The sequence below is a fragment of the Leptopilina boulardi genome, unplaced genomic scaffold (genome assembly GCF_019393585.1).
Source record: "Leptopilina boulardi isolate dan_hultmark-lab unplaced genomic scaffold, ZJU_Lbou_2.1 LbouV2_297, whole genome shotgun sequence".
Classification (NCBI taxonomy): domain Eukaryota; kingdom Metazoa; phylum Arthropoda; class Insecta; order Hymenoptera; family Figitidae; genus Leptopilina; species Leptopilina boulardi.
The window spans coordinates 542,622-559,907 of NW_026137859.1; the positions used below are offsets into that span (position 1 = coordinate 542,622).

A 17,286-nucleotide genomic window follows, 5' to 3' on the forward strand; every position below is an offset into this window, starting at 1 on the left:
TTACTCTCCATCGCTGTTACCGGTACGACACCGCGAGATGGGAAATTCCTATGCTGTATCTAAATAGTTTTCCGTAAGGAAAAGCGAGATAGAAAGAAAATACAATTCTCTTTCGCATCTCGTCATATTTAAAAGCGCTGGTCTTAGTACTATCTCTATGTGAGAAAAGTTTTACTTACCGATTTGATATAAATGTAACAAGTTCTGGCGTGAAATTAATGAAAATCAGTAAAAAGAAAAGAAAATTTTCGATAATGGACATTTTAAAATATCGTCCAATATAAACAGATTTCCACCAAATAAAATCTCTAGAGGAGAAGAGCAGGACAGAGGTGGGGAAAAATTTGCAGGAAAATGAGTGTATCCACAATTACAGAAAGACAACCAGCGACAAGAGTTCCGAGTTCGAAAATTTATTATAACCTTACCGAACCGACACTAAAAATCAGACCTATTAATAAAGTGAAACCTTTGCCCCCAGTTGTCCTCCCTGTAGCAGGACCAAGTAACCCCCAGGTTCCCCCTTCACAAGCTCGACTAGTTGACTTTGAAAGAGAGGAAGAATTAGCTCGTCGCAGGATAGAACACTTACAACAACACTTAGACGATAGTTCCGACGACTCTGACGAGACTACGGCATATGACAGTGATGTAATGATTTTTAGGACTCTCTGGATATTATCGTCGTTTTATTAAGGATTATGCTAAATTGGCTAAACCCTTACCCTACCATGTGATTTTGAACCAGTTCACTGGATGTCTTATGTTGAGAATCCTGGAGCAAGACTCATGCATTGGAGACTCAGACTCCAGGACTATCAATATAAGTTCGAATACAAGCCAGACAAGATCAACAGAATTGTAGGGGCACTTTCCAATAACTCCCTTAAAAGAGATAAAACAAAAATGGATCCAACTTCCCCTTCGGACTCAGATTGAACCGACGATACTTAGGAACCAGATCCAGAAGATCTTCGCATTCGGAGCTTAAAATAAAACAGTTCAGGGCATTCCCTATTTTCACACGATCCTCTCTCAAAACTAAGGGCAAGGACAATGTGCAAACGAACCCTGAAAAGAAAAATAAGAAAGGCAACCCTAAGGCACCCTTAGCACCCCCATCCATTAAAACCTTAGGTGGCCTCGGTAAACTTAAACCTTCAATGGTAGCCCAAGTTCAACCCAAGGATATTTTTCGGAGACCGTCAGAAGTGCCATCTACATCACGGCCACAAGGTACAGTTAGTTCCCCCACCCCAGGACCATCCTCACAACCTCCTTTGAGACCGAGAGGAAGACGCAGAGGATCCTCAAAAACAAAGGATCCAGATTGAGATGAATCCTATCTTCCCCCTCTGAAAGTTGATCCCACAGACCTGGATGTCAGCTGTGTAGCAAAGCGACTGAGGAAACGTAAAATAAAATCGGACAACAATCCTTCTGGCGGAAAGGAAGAATGTTCATTATCCGAAGAAAATTTTCCTGACAGTGATTACGAAGAAAGTTCGGATCCCCAATGTTTCGATCAAGCAGTAGCGCCTTTCCCAGCCTCCCACCTAATATTGTGAAAACAAACAACCCCACCCATGAAAACGTCACAAAACCAGTTTCCCCCCCAATCCATGGATACCCCCGTTGTTAGACTCGTAAACGAACGTTTATGTGGATAGTGCGTGTTGTCACAATGGTGGTGTACAACCCCGCGCAGATATAAGAGTTTGGTTCGGCCCAGATCACCCCCTCAACATTTCCCGAAGATATAGAGGTAGGCAAACAAACAACGCGTCAGAGATCGAGGCAAAGACAAGCAAAGAAAGGTGGCAAAAACAAATTAAGAATTAAAAATGACTCAAAAGTTCTTGTACAAGGAATAACAGAATGGGTTCTAAAATGGCTAACTAATAATTGGAAAACAAATGACAACAGACCTGTAAAGAATCAAAGAGCATACGAGAAATTAATGAGTGCATTAAAACACATGGACGTCATCTGGGAACATGTTCCTGGACATGAAGGAATCGATGGGAATGAAAATGCAGATAGATTAGCCAGAGAAGGTGCCCTTATGGAACCCGAATCGGAATCAAGTTCTTCTTCTTCATCGGAATCATTAGAAGCAGAACCAGAAACTAGCCTGGATCGATCGGTCTGAAGGTTCGACGAAGTCATGAAAAATCGTCCTGATCAGACCAACCAAACTCTAACTTGGCATCATGAAGGGATGAATAGAACCCCTAGGAAAAAGATCTATGTTTCTGATGAAGACAGTCCCTGGCGGAATAAAATCACTCAACGTACACTTTGTAAAGTAGACATTGAGTGGACATTGGGTAGAAACTTGGTACTTCGCAAAAATAAATGTTAAAATGACAAAATATGAAAAAATTTGAGTTGCAAAAGGTAAATAAATATCCAGAGACTCAATTCTAGTAATAATTGCGTTAAATAAAGCATTAAATATTAAAAAATTAATATAAATTGTGCAAAGTAACTTTTCGCATGTTTACATTCTATTGTTTTTTTTATATTTCCAATAAATTAATGTAAAATGACGTAGAACTTTACACATAATTTTAAAAAATGGTTAAATTATATGTAAATAAATAAATTGATGTATTTTTGCGGTTAATTAATTAATAATAATAAAAATTATATTTAATCTCAATAGTGTTGTGAAAAACTACAGAAACTGTATTACCGACCACATGTGATAATGAAAAAAAGTAATGCTAAACTTAAATAGTTACCATCACGAGGGACTATAGTTCTTGAGAAGGCCATATGGGCCGTTATATGCGTTAATGTGGACTAAAATGTAAATACAGGAAAGAAAACTGTGGCGTTCCGCGTGACATGCGGTACATGTTGTAACGTGGTAATTTAATTACCCCGTTTAAAACAGTTTTCAGAGGTTTCGCCGAAAACTAAGTTATTAGTAGAATTTTTAATATTAATTAAATATCGCGTTTTTGATAAAAAGTAAGAAAAATAATAGCCAAACCCGGACTCAACCTTTATATTTTTCTTTATTGGTTATTATTTTGTAAAAGATAACTATTGTATTTTTTATATATAAATCTTACTTTATGTACTTTGTTTATAATAATTTGTAAAAGAAAACATGTACAAATTATTACTGAAAAAGAGCGATAATCTATTTCTCAATAAATAGAGAAATCCACATTTGCTCAGATTATTATTTTGTTATTTTATAAAACTTGATCAGTCGGGTGAGAAAGAAGATTTCAATGAAGAAGATCTTCACATTTTTGGACTTTATATTATTAATTATTCACATAATTAATAATCACATCCGATATTGATTGGGATCTGACACGGAAGTATACTGAGGATGTCAACCATCAGGGGCCACACGCATTGCGCAGGTCACTGGGTCAGGCGACCCTGCTGTTGCAAATCAGTTCGAGTTTGGCTACTCACAGATTAATACATAAAATCAATTTATCATTTATCTCGTTCAATTGTTTTCACCGGTATAACCACAATCATGGAATATCGGAAGATATTAAATAAAATAAAAGGTTAGTGGGCAGTTCTTCCTGTCATTTGGCATCTTGGTGGTGAATTTACACGGAAAAACCGAGAATAAACAGGAAAATATTGGCCGACCGCATGGCAAAGAAAATGGACGCCAACCTGTTCTCGCCGGCTGATCTCACCGCCTAGTAGTGTGGATTTCTCGAGTGTAATAATTGAGTTATTTAATAAATTCAGAAATAATTTATATAATAATTATTTTAATTACAGTGTTTTATTTATTAAATTCAGTGTAGTGTGTCGTTCTCTCTCACCTGTGTGTGTAACTCACGTCCTGAGAATAAAATAAATGTTTCGCTTAGTGTAATGTGTGAACTCGCGGTAAGTCGAGCTAGCCCGGGTAGAGTTCACACTTCGAAACGGTCAACGGGGATCCGGGTAATCTTTTACCTGGCGCTGAGGAGGAACCTCTAAACGGATCACCGTGGGTCTTTTTATAAATTCGAAGCGTGGAATTTATAAATCGGAAAAGTGTATAATCAACGCCATTTTTGTAGCATCTTCTCTATGGAATTTTCCGTTGAGCACATGTTCGACAGGAATATAAGAAATTCGTAGAGAGAGATAGAGAATAGCGTTACAATGTATATGTCGTTTATATCTATATGGCAACATAACCTGATTTTGTGAAAACATTTAATAATTATTTATTTTTAGTTAAAGCTCTAGTGCCTGAGAAATAATTTAAATATATGGTATGAAAAAAGCGTTTTCTATTTAGGACGGAGAAAATAGGAAAAATTGTTATGTGTAGTATTAAAATATTTAAAAATCTCATTTCAAAAACAGTGCTGATTAAAATCATGTTTTTTATTTAAATTTGATTTTTTATTCAAATCAAATTCATTTATTTCCATGAGATTTTTCAAATGTTTTCTTTTTAAAAAGTTGGTTTTAATAAACACTTGAATAAAAAATTTAATAATTTAGACATGGAACAATTTTCTAAACATTTTCCATTTTTCAAAATGCAACTTTATCGATTTATTTATAATTTTTATTTAAATTATTAATATTATATTCATTTATGAATTTATAATTCATAATTAATACAATTAGAAAATCAAATAATTTATTAAGTCAAAAACAAAAATATTTTTTATTCGAAATTTTTAGTCAAGTTAATTAGTTTTAAAAATTATGATGAAGTTTTTTTAATTTTATCTTTAATGTAACTTTTTTAAAACTCATTTTTTCAAATTAACTAAAATTCTCAGCCAAATTAATTGTTTTTAACAGTAATATTAATTGCATTTTTTTATAAATCTAGAATTTTTTGAAATTTTTCCTGTGTTCATTTTTGAAATATTCTAAATAAAATTTCTTGGTAAATTTTTGTTCTTCTAATCGGATTTGTCATAAAAAAATTTAAATAGAGCTCTAGAATCATGTTTTGAAATCTATTTAGTGAAAATGTAAAATGAATATTTATATAAAAACACATATTTCACTAGAATTATTCACTGAATATGAATGAAATAAATGTAAGATTAATGTTTCACGTCCATACACACCAAAATAATCATAATTCAAGGATTTTATTCTTAGAAAAGATAAAAAGAATTTTTTGAAATTAATTTGTAATAATTGCCGACTTTACCCCATTTTACGGTAATTATTATAAAATACTTGAAAATCGTTAGAAAATATGAGCAATGACGTCACTTCAACTTCAACTTTCCAAGTATTTTATAATAATTAAATCAACAAAATATCACAATTTTCGCACATCATAGCCCTTCCTCATCATCTTTTAGGCATGTACATAAAATATCAGTTAAAAATTAGAATCTAAAATTAAAAAAAAACAACACAAAATTATAAGAAAAAAATTGGTCAAAAAATTAACATTGTCATGAACACGAGACCTAATAACAATCACATGTTGTTAAGAGCAACTTACAATTAAAAAGAAAGTAGACTGAATAGCCTAATATGATAAATATTCATCAAAGGAAACGTTAAATTTAAAGTTATATTTAAAAGAAAAATCTTTGATAAATAAAATCGGTAATAGATGTTTTAAGAGATGTTTATTTGTCGATTTAATATGTTATTTTTTCAAAATAATTTTAATTCATTTTTAAGACATCTAAAATGTGTTCTTTAGGTATTATAAGAAAACTTTTTCATTTAGTGTTTACTATGCAATAAGAAAAAAAATCATACTATTCTTCATGTAAAAATATTGTTTCACAACTTAAAAAATAAATTCTTTTTTTTAACAGGACATTCTTTAGTTAATTAAGTTAAAACACTTCCAAATATCCAAATCGACTTTTTGATGATTTCAATCGACTAAACCGACTTTTTTAAACTATAAAAGTCGATCCGAGACCATCAAACATAATTTTTTTAATAAATAATAAAAATTGTACGAATAGAAAAAATATAAAATAATAGTAATTTGATACAAAGAATTTTTACAAAATATCTTTTACTTTTTGTCTACAACTTATGGTATAAAATATGTTTAATAAAAAAATACAAGCTGCAGATGAGAAAAAAGTGAAAATCGGTATGTTTTTATTATATTTCACGTTTATCAGTACACTTGAGGTAGTATAAAATGCTATATACATAATTTGGTTTACTACAGAATATTCCAATACTTTATAATGTTTTTTTAATCCTTTAAGTCATATAGTAGAATATTCCATGATGCTGATCAGTATGATGAGTTAGAGATGTCGTTCCACTAGATGACACTAGGACAGAAGTTCCAATTCAAAAGTTCCAATTCAAATGTTCCAATTTAAAAGTTCCAATAAAAAAAAATTCCAACAGACAAAACTTCCAATAGACAAAAGTTCCAATAGACAAAAGTTCCAATAGACAAAAGTTCCAATAAAAAAAAGTTCCAATGAGAAAAGATTCAAATAGACAAAAATTCCAATTTAATAAAAATCCATTGTAAAAACGATAAAAGGGTGATATGAAATTAATAACTGATTACAATATAATGTTATAAACTTGGGAGATTTCTGCCAACAACGATTTGAAATAAACGCATAAACGTATGGTAACGCAAAGATTTGTTCTTTGTCATTAATAATTTGTGTAACGGAACCTAAAATCGCAAAAACCTAAAAAAAAATAAAATTACAAGTTATTTTTACAACTTACTAAAAACATGTCTCTTTGTATTTTACGTGCTGCAGTATACCTGAGTAAATATTTCTGGAGAGGTCTTAAACGTCCCGTCAACAAACCACATTTCCGATGACATTAAAAGCCTTAAATTTTCGTGCGTTGAAAATATAATGACTCTGCTGGAAGAATCACAATCACTTTCACCTTCGAAAGAATCGTATAATAAAAAAGGCTGCGACGCTCCAGTAACGCGATATGTTTCCGGAATTTCTAGCAAATCTTCAATTTTTCTAGGATTAGCAGGCAAACCTTTCATACGCTGACGTTGAAGAGCTTTTCTTAAATTATCTCTACCAGGCAATCGAGAAAGAACACCTTCAGAAACATTTTGTACTGTTCGAACAATTTTAATTGGTGCTGTCTCAGGATGTTCGATGGCCTGCCTCTTTAACCCACCAACGATTTTTAAGGCTTCGATTTCTTCTCTGTCAGGAGCGTGACCGACATGTTTCGACTTATCAGGACCTTTTCGAACAACGACTGCGCCAGTAATATTATAGTTGCCCAAAATTATAGCCCTAGCTGGACATTCTTCTTTTCTCTTACAGCGATAATATACTACACCATTGCCCGGAGAATGTCGTATGTACAGATAGCCTTCAATATCTAAGTACCTAGTCGTTCCAGAGATAAAAACCTCTCCCATAATTAAAGAATATATTTTGTAATAAAAATTGTAAATATTCACAAAAATTTGTCCGCACGTCAGGTTAAGATGTGAAACGTCAAATGAATAAAAAAAACATAGCTGTGTAAGCAAAATAGTGGAACACTGTGAATGTAGCTTGAGAAAGTTTTTGGAAAACAAATGTTAGATAATTTTGAATGAAAAATATAGTTTTAGAACATTTTGTGTTTGGAACAATAAAGTCTTGGAACATTTTGTGTTTGGAACAATAAAGTCTTGGAACATTTAGTGTTTGGAAAAAAGAACTTTTGGAACTTTTTTTTATTGGAACTTTTAAATTGGAACTTCTGTCCTCCAACCGACGATCCACTTTCTGGAGTATATATTTATAATTTGGAGAATCAATCGAAAATCAGCTCCATACGTAATTCCTGAAATTTCAAAACAAGAGTCTTTCAATAAAATATTAAATAATTTTTAAAATTAAAAAATTCCATTAATTAAATATTGAATAAATATCATATTCATGATTTAAAATTAAAAAATTGCAAAAACTTCAAATGTCCATGTTCAAAAATTCTCTGTATAATTATTCGATTCCTTTATTTAATACATTTTCAAATTTATTTAGATATGAATTATTTAAAATAATTCAATGTTGATACTCAATTTGAGGTTTTTTTAAATAAGGGCGATTCTCCACGTAGCGCACAATTAGTTATTTCTATTATTAAAAATTTTTGTTTAAATTTAACAAAAATTAAATTATAATCTTCAAGTTAGTGGTCAAGAGTGAAATATCCGTAGTGGGCCGGACAAAATATTCATAATTTTATTCCCACTGAATAACACACGCGTTTTAATGAAAAAGGCCGTGCCATGACGCATAACAAAAACTGATTTTCCAAACACATTATTAACGATTTTAATTCTGCTTCATATTCACGTTATGTATTTTCACGAACATTTAACCCTATCAAAAAAAGCGTTATATATTTTTTCTAGAAAACTTCAGAGTAAATATAAAAATTCTATTTCTCAAGATGTAACTCTTCGCTTTTTAAAACTTTTTTTCTGCATGGAATATACATAGAAACAGCATGGAATTTTGAACGAAAATTTGTTTTTTAAGTTTTCGTTTGTCCATTTGACTTGAAATTCGTACTAAATTCATCCGAAAAAAGTAAAAAATATTAAAATTTGAATTTAATATATACGTTTTTGAATATCTTCTTACATTATAAAAAGATAGCAAATTTCCTTCTGACAATTTTATGAGGAAAAGGTAATAGGTTTATATAATTAAATTGTACTATTATCAAGAAAAATTAGAATCAGACAATATGAAAATGCAGAATTTCTTGATATTTTTCGGCACCCTTGTTACAAATTTTGTTATATTTTCAAAAATCCAAAATGGCGGATCTAATATATCGACTGACAATTGACTTTTTTTAAAACTTGTTCCTCAAGGATTTTCACTTATTGCGAATATATCGTCAATTTTTTTCATAAATTTTAATTGTCGACATCCCTATTGAAAAACCCTGTACAAGATCTAGTACAATTTCGACACCAGAATTTCGAACAAGTTTTTGTACGAGAATTTATACAGGATCTTGTACAAGTAAATAATTAGATTTAATATCTGTATACAAAAAAATGTACATGTTCTTGTTCAAGTTCATTAAAAAAAAAGTTTGAGATTTTAATAATTTAGAATCATTAAAACATTTCACCGTCCGACAAAATTCAACTTTTTTTGACCCACAAAAAAATCCAACATTTTTGGAAACTAGGACCCAAAAAAAATACCCGTGTCTGGCCGTTTTGCTAGATCAAGTCGTTTGTGGTTTTTAGGGGTAAAAACAACCCCTAAATGAAAAGTGACAAGATATCTTTTAAAAATTATTAATAATTTATAAAACTTGGTATCTGGGGGTTTACGGGGTCGCTGATCATGAATCTGATGTCAGATTTTTAAAATTCAAAATGGCGGATCCAATATGACGGTCAAAATTTTAAAAGTTATTAATTTTTTAAAAAACTTGGTATCTAGGGGTTTTCGGGGTCGCTGATCATGAATCTGATGTCAGATTTTTAAAATTCAAAATGGCGGATATAAAATAAAAACTTATAACTTTTTAAAAGTTTAATCGCCATATTGGATCCGCCATTTTGAATTTTAAAAATCTGACATCAGATTCATGATCAGCGACCCCGTAAACCCCCAGATACCAGATACCCCTAAAAACCACAAACGACTTGATCTAGCAAAATGGCCAGTCACGGGTATTTTTTTTGGGTCCTAGTTTCCGAAAATGTTGGATTTTTTTGTGGGTCAAAAATCGTGTCGGACGGTGTTTTACTTATGCATGCCAAAAATTATTGCGCAGCAGTAAAGTGCTAAGAAAACTACTGCCCAACCTTTAAAGTTTTTAATTTTTAATAAACAAAGACATAAATGGGACCTGTACAAGAACCTGTACAAGAACATGTACATTTTCTTGTATACAAATATTGAACACATTTTTGTACACGATCTTGTGCAAGATCTTGTACAAGTTCTGATACAAGAACTTGTTCCAAATTCTGGTGCCGAAATTGTACAAGATGTTGTACATGTTCTCACCAGAACAGGTACAAGTTCAGATGCTGAACATATACATTTTCTTGTACAAGATTTTGTACATGGATTTTCAATAGGGATTGATATAGAGAAAATTTTTAAAATATGAAAATCACTAGTTAGGAATTTATAGACTTTTTTCTAGAGGTGTGCAAAAAGCTCGAATTTCGAGTCGAGTCAAGCCAAAATTTTTTCGAGCCGAGCCGAGTTGAGCCCAAGCTTGACTCGAGCTATCGAGTACTCGAATTTTTCGAGCACTCGAGTGAATTCGAGTACTCGAAGATTCCGACTACTTGAGTAAATTCGAGAACTTGAAATTTTTGAGTACTCAAAGATTTTAAGTTCTCGAAAATATTCGAGTACTTGAATGAATTCGAGCATATTAAACGTTCAATTTTTATTTTTTTGCAAAAATTACTAAATTAATCAACAGATAAATGAATGACTACATATTTGAAATTACAAACTCATGAAAAAATAGTAAATAGGTTACAAACATTCGAATATTCAAATTCAATTTACACAAGCACTCGACTATTTTCGAGTACCCGATTATTTCAAGTACTCGTATTCGCTCGAGTACTCGATTATTTCAAGTACTCGAATTCATTATAATGCTCGAATCGGCTCGACTCGAAAAGCTCTATTTTTTTCTAAATTCAGAGTGTCATAAGTAATTATAAACTAGAATTTATGTAAAAATTTTCGAAAATCTTTCGGTATTCCTTTGAGGCTCGTTACATAAAAGTTCAAAAATGGCATTAAATTGAAATTGAAAAATGTGAATTTTGGCAATATTTGTAGAAAATTGCATTTTAATCATTTTTATAAAAATTAATTAAAATTTGAATAATATTGATCTAATAAAGTCTTTATCATCTTTTGTAATTATAAATTGAACAAACTTTAGGTCACTTATTTCTGCTCTATTGGAATTAGGTTGTTCATAAAAATGTGTAGTCAAATTAAATATTTCTAAAGAAGGATTTAACTCAATTTGTAAATGAAATTTTTTCGAAATTCCATATCATGATCATGTTCAGAGAGGACGAATTTCTAGAAAAAAGACTTGAGATACAAGAAAAAGCTAATTTAAAGTGAAAGACGAAAAAATTGATTAAGAAAATAAACTTAAGTACAAATAATTACTATAAGTAAATAGACATATTTATACAAATTTTGAGGTATTTACCTTAAGATGTTGCTAATCTGTTTCCCACACATTACAGAGAGAAACGAGTGCGTGATCTTGTAGGTTGGGAATAAAGAAACCTGGACTTATAACTTCAGAGTAGGAGATGAAATGCCTCTCTAGTATATCAACAACATGTTGCATATGTGGAATTCTGTGAATGCAATTGATGCTTCGCAGAAGTTTCCCAATAAATCCAGCTACCAAATGACCTTCGAATCTGTACGAGAGTAAGCTCTCAATTATAAAAAATCTAGATTGCTGACAAAATGCTACATGGTTACAGAATTTCCTCCTGACATTGTCTTGAATAGGATATTCTGTCCCGTGAATGATAGCTCTTTTATCAACTTTGATAGTTCTTCTGCCATGTATTTTGTTACCAGCAGCTCTAATAAGATTCACTTCTTCCATACGAGGAAGATAAACAACTAGTTTCCCAAGACATAGGAAATAATGCCCTTCCGGATTGCCTTCAATGTGGTTATCACTTATGTTAAGAAGGCGATTAGATTCTTGCCTTGCTTCCTCTGCAAGTGGTATTCGAGCTGCTGCAACTACAATGAACTTTTTCAAAAAAAATCTAGTAACAATTTGATTTGCTCTAGCGTGGGGACTTGTAACAAAATCTAAAATTTTTTTGTTCATAGATTCAAATGGTAAGGCTGAAAATACCCACAGAGGGCCCCAGTTGCGCACAGACTGCACGAGATGATATAGAATATGTACATTGAAAAGCATGTTTTCTAACCCATATAGTCTTTGATAGCCTTGTATGAACTCCTTAATGCAATCCTCTGCTCTATCTAATTTTACATCTGTGATGGAACAGGAATTCAAAACGTAGATAGCTTCGCACAATAGTGCTAGGTGGTTAAAATATTCAGGGCGTAAAATTCCATCAAGACATGGAAGCGCGTAATACAAAAGCCAATTACGCCATTCCGATATTTTCCACATTCTGTAGAGCTGTATGCTGCGAGGCTGTCTAGAGTTCCATGTTGGTGGCTTTATAGTTAGTAACTTTTCATTAATAGCTAAAATTTGTTCTGGCCGTCTTTGTTTGACTTAACATCGTTAGTTGAGCACCAACATCTCCATGAAAATAAACAATGAATTTAACTTGACCTTGATCAAAAATCGAGAGTGCTTGTAAATTATGTTGAACAATTATATAATTAATATAACTATAATTATATATAACTTTTGGTACTGCCCAAAATTACCTGCATTTACCCTGTAATATATATTTCTAAGAAGAATATTGGAATAAATGAATCAACATAAATTTACATTAAATGTTTTAAAATTCTAAAATACAATTTACTAATTAAATTAGTATAAAATATATTTAAAAAGAAGAAATATCTTGAATAACACGATGAATTTCTTTTAAAATAATATAGGTAATTATCATATTACTGAGTCATCGCTTTATAAAAAATGCTGTAAAAATGCTTCTGAGTTTTTGAAAACTTGACAATATTACTAAAAAACTAGTTTCTGTTCATTTCTCAGGAGGCAAATATTTCTTCATTATACATTCTTTCTTTATCAAATAGGTTTATTTATAATATGTAAGTCAGAATATTATTCTATAGAAATACTCAGGTTCGAATTTAAGTTGACAGCTATAGGGTTTGAAAGTTGGCCTATGGTTGATGATATACAGAAATATGCATTTTTTAATACCACAACTAATTTTATAGCTTATGACTTGTCTTAGGCAAATTTCAACTAAAGACAATTTAATATTTTCTACATACTGCTTTTTGACAACACAAGACCGCTTGACTTTCATAACATCAATAAATACATCCTTGACAAAATCTGTTTGTATGTCATTAGCACTTTCGGATAAAACTAAGTACGGAAAACTCTTTTCCATTTCTCTAGCAACGTCTAGAAATTAAAATAATAATACACTAAATAAGTGTGTACTTTAACGGTTAGTACTACAGACAAGTACTTCACGACTCAAGTATTATTAAGTTTTATAAAAAAAAAATGTTGACTAGCTAGATGTTATCTATTTTTGAAATGGCATAATTTTTTAATTATTTACAAAAGATTAAGTTTTCTCATAAACATCCCGTGTTGCAAAGTGGAAAACACGGAGTGGAAAATATAGTAAATATTACTAAACTCGCAGTTATATATGAAAAATTTAAATATTTCCTTCTTTATACTCTTTAATAAAACTTAGTAATAGTCGATCGTTGAATGTATTCAATCGTAATACTAAATGGACATGTGACCGAATCTAAGAAAAAGGTGTCTATGACCAAAAATCCGATTTTCATTTAGTTGTTGTTAAGGGGTTTCTAAGGTTATTGGTTACAAATCTAATATCAAATAAATTAACAGATACCTCAAAAATACCCGAGTAAGGAATTCTAGAAAAATCTAATGGACTCTAATAAAATCCGTCATAATCCAGTGGGCAAAAAACCATGTTCTTAAAATGTTTCAGAACATTATTTGTCAGACATGAAACGTTCTAAAAACGTTTTTAGAACGAACATGATTTTTTGCCCACTGGGAATGAATCTGCCATGTTGAATTTCGAAAATTTAACCTCAAACTTAGATTTAGAAATCCCGATAACTCATGAGTAACTAGTTTCAAGGGAATTGGATGAATTTAAAAATAAGGTTGACATATTAAATCCATTATTCCTAACCTTGAAAGCCTAATGTTAGATTTGTAATGATAGACCATGAATAAGACGTCTTAAGCCATTTTTGCGCGATATTACATTACTATTAATAAATCACTTTTTTTAGACGCGGTCACATATATATGTATATTAAAACTCACTAAGAATTTTCATAAAATCGTCTCCTGTCACACGAATAAAATTCTCCTTACTGACTCCTTTCGGCCTAATTATTGCTACATAAGGATAATCTTTTTCTTTCCAATAGCCTTCAATTAAACACTTAATTCTGTCTTTCAATCTTGTGCTACACTCAATAACATATATGCTTTCCTTCCGGTTTGGACTCTTTTTGAAAAGTGGTGGAGCCTTCTATATGAATGTTATTAGTCTATGACGTATGATGGAATCAACATTACCATGTGGTTGCCAGCTAACCTGTAAATGTGGTAAGTTTATTGTTTTAATAAAAATATTAATAATAAATATATAAATAATAATTATTTTTTTTTATTTTAAATACTTTTATTTATTTAGAGAAAGTAGATAATTTTTTAAATTTAAAAGCAATTTATTTTCTAACGTCAAAAATTGTAAGAAAATTATCTAATTTAATAATTTTTTGTTATTTAAGAATTAGAATTATAAATTTTTTTTTATTTTCAACTTCTATTCAATTAGACTTTTGACTCATTTGAAAATAAATAATTTGAAAAAAAGTTTTTAATTCCTTATTAATTAAGTTTAAATTGGAATTTAAAAAAAAAATTTTTTAATTATTTATAAAAAAATATTACATTAACAAATTTACAGCTTCTAAAAATAATTTAATTTTTTTTTAAAGCTTTCACTTTGTATAAATCTAATATTTTTTTCATTCCTATTGTGATTAAAAAACTTCTAAATTGACTACAATAAAAAAATATTTTTGTTATTTAAAAATAAGAATTATAAATAAAAAAGATTTAAGCAACTTATATTCAATTAGACTCTTAATGTCACTTCATTCGATTTGCTCTTTCATTTTAGCCTCACTCGTTTTAAAAAAGAGAGAGAGAGAAAGTTACGGTGGTCAAATGCGTCACATGCATGATATTCAGGATTATGGACAAAGTCACCTAACATCACTACGTGATCAATATTACGAACAGGTAAGTTTCAATTTCAAAAACATTTCTATTAAAATAATTTAATTTGAATTGAATTAACAAATTGATAAATAAAAATCCTAGTAACGAATTCTAAAAAAATTGGCAATAGTAAAACGATATTTATTATTATTCGCAGGTTAAACGTATGTATGACTATTCAATGGGTCAATTCAATGGCTCATCAAGCGCTTTGATTGCGTGAGAGTTGTAAAATAAAGTTCTCGAGAATTTGCCAAATCTTTATTTTGACAATTGTAGAAGTGGTTCTTGTGGCAAAAATGAATCAGCAGTAATTGATCCGAAAAATATTAATTCCGCTAATCTGGACATTTATTTTAAAGCAAAACTTGAAGATATTATACACCAACAGAATTATCATCAAGTTAACGAGGGCAATTTTTCTTAGAAGATATTCACATTAATTATATTGAAAATGGACCATCATCATTCGATTATGAATAATCATTAAAATAATATTAATAATTACAAATTGAAAAAGGATAAAAAATATTTAAAATTTTTACATGCGGCAAATGTACGTAAATTCAGTTACAAAAAATCTTCAGAAATAATCAATTGAACTGAAGAGATTTGGAGAAAATAAAGATTTTATTAGAAATTCTTAAAATTTGAATTTATTTAATAATAACGAAAGGCTTTCTCTCTCCATATATAGTTCCTGTGAATCGTCAATTATGATTGTTAAATAATAAATTAGAATTTGTTCACAATTCAAGTACCATATAAAAAAATAATTAAATATTTAGTTATTATTTATTTATATACAAAACTATATTGAATGTGAGGAATTTCTTTAATTATTAAATGTCGATAATGGAAACTATCTGGCATCTAATTAAATGGCCTTTAATTCGCGAAATACTTTTTAACAATAATTTGTTTTATTATTGTGAAAAAAAAAATTTGTTGAGAAGAAATTAAAAAAAAAACATGGCACATCGAATATAATGAAACGTTATTCCTTGAAACTCGCGATTACGAAGAGTCCTATACTTATGTTTCCTTGGTTATATATATTTCTTCTATAATGTCTTCTTTTTCAATTTTAATCATTTTAATTCTTGATTTTGTTTAATTTGAATTCTATCGATTCGTGTGATTTTTTAAAAGTCTATTTCATTTAAGTCACAATTTTTTAAATTTGTATCATTTTAATTAAGATTTGTATTTTTTTAAATTTAAATTTTTAAAAATTTGAATTTTTTCATTTTTTGCCTCGCAATTGTATTTCAAATACATTTATACAATATGGGAAATCCCTCAACGATTCTGGTTTTTATCAAACGATCAGTCAAGTGTGACCTTTGTTATTGGATTCTGTTAAGTTTGAAAAGTTAAAACTTCAACTCTACAGCGTGAAGTGTCAAACCTTTAAAAGGTTTATGTGGTCTTTGTGTTGTAACCACATTTTTTTTCTTACTCTGGGCCACATTGAATATATAAATATACCTATTTCATTGAGAGCAATTGTTCAAACGCGACTATTTAATAATAATAATATTAATAATAATAATAATAATAATAATAATAATAATAATAATAATAATAAAATCTTCGTATCCTAAGCATAATGTCGTAATCAAATTAATACTTACGCTACATTTGAAAATAAATAATTTTAAAAAAGTTTTCAATTCCTTATTAATTAAGTTTAAATTGTAATAAAAAAAAAAAATTTTTTTAATTTTTAAAAAAAAAATATTACATTAAGAAAGTTGTAGCTTCTAAAAAATTTAATTTCTTTTTTTAAAGCTTCCACTTTTTATAAATCTAATATTTTTTCATTCCTTCAAAAAAAACAAACAAACAAATAAGATTTGATCTTGAATTATATAAATATTTTTACAAAATTAGAATTTTTGTTTATACTTTAAAATTAACATAATCCCATGAAGAAAACTTCATTTTAAAAAATATAGATATAAAATATAAAATATAGATTTTTTTTCATTAGGTGATAATATATGGACAGCATCAACAAGCAGATCAAACCAAAGTAACACAGTCGCACGATATCAGGATACAAATTGGAAATTTAAAGAAAAATTATCGTCAAATATAGTTGAGAAATTTAACAATATCTGTAAATTTAATCAACATATCGTTTTCTGAATCATATGTATCCAGTTGAAATATCAATTCTTCGTTTATTGAGAAAAATGCTTCTACAAATTCCACAGAGCCAGCAATATTCAAAAATTACAAATCGAAAATTAATGAATTGGTTGATAAAGTAGGAAATTAAATTAGTGATAAAAACTTTGATCTCAATAGTGTACGAAAGGAAATAATAAA

The 17,286-nt window shown here is 29.7% G+C and overlaps 1 protein-coding gene across 1 annotated transcript; it reads left to right on the forward strand.

The window, feature by feature from the left end:
* Positions 1–354: 354 nt before the first annotated feature.
* LOC127282324 (uncharacterized) lies at positions 355–2,152 on the forward strand. The gene is made up of 3 exons (XM_051306495.1): positions 355–651; positions 1,047–1,236; positions 1,857–2,152. The coding sequence occupies exons 1-3, from the start codon at positions 355–357 to the stop codon at positions 2,150–2,152; spliced, it is 783 nt and encodes a 260-aa protein (XP_051162452.1).
* Positions 2,153–17,286: the final 15,134 nt, after the last annotated feature.

What these genes read in the sequence shown, in the direction of transcription:
- LOC127282324 (XM_051306495.1), top strand. Translation starts at nt 355, where the DNA reads ATGAGTGTATCCACAATTACAGAAAGACAACCAGCGACAAGAGTTCCG. An exon ending in CTACGGCATATGACAGTGAT is followed by an intron (nt 652 to 1,046) that starts GTAATGATTTTT and finishes CTCAAAACTAAG; the next exon opens with GGCAAGGACAATGTGCAAAC. An exon ending in ATCTACATCACGGCCACAAG is followed by an intron (nt 1,237 to 1,856) that starts GTACAGTTAGTT and finishes ATGACTCAAAAG; the next exon opens with TTCTTGTACAAGGAATAACA.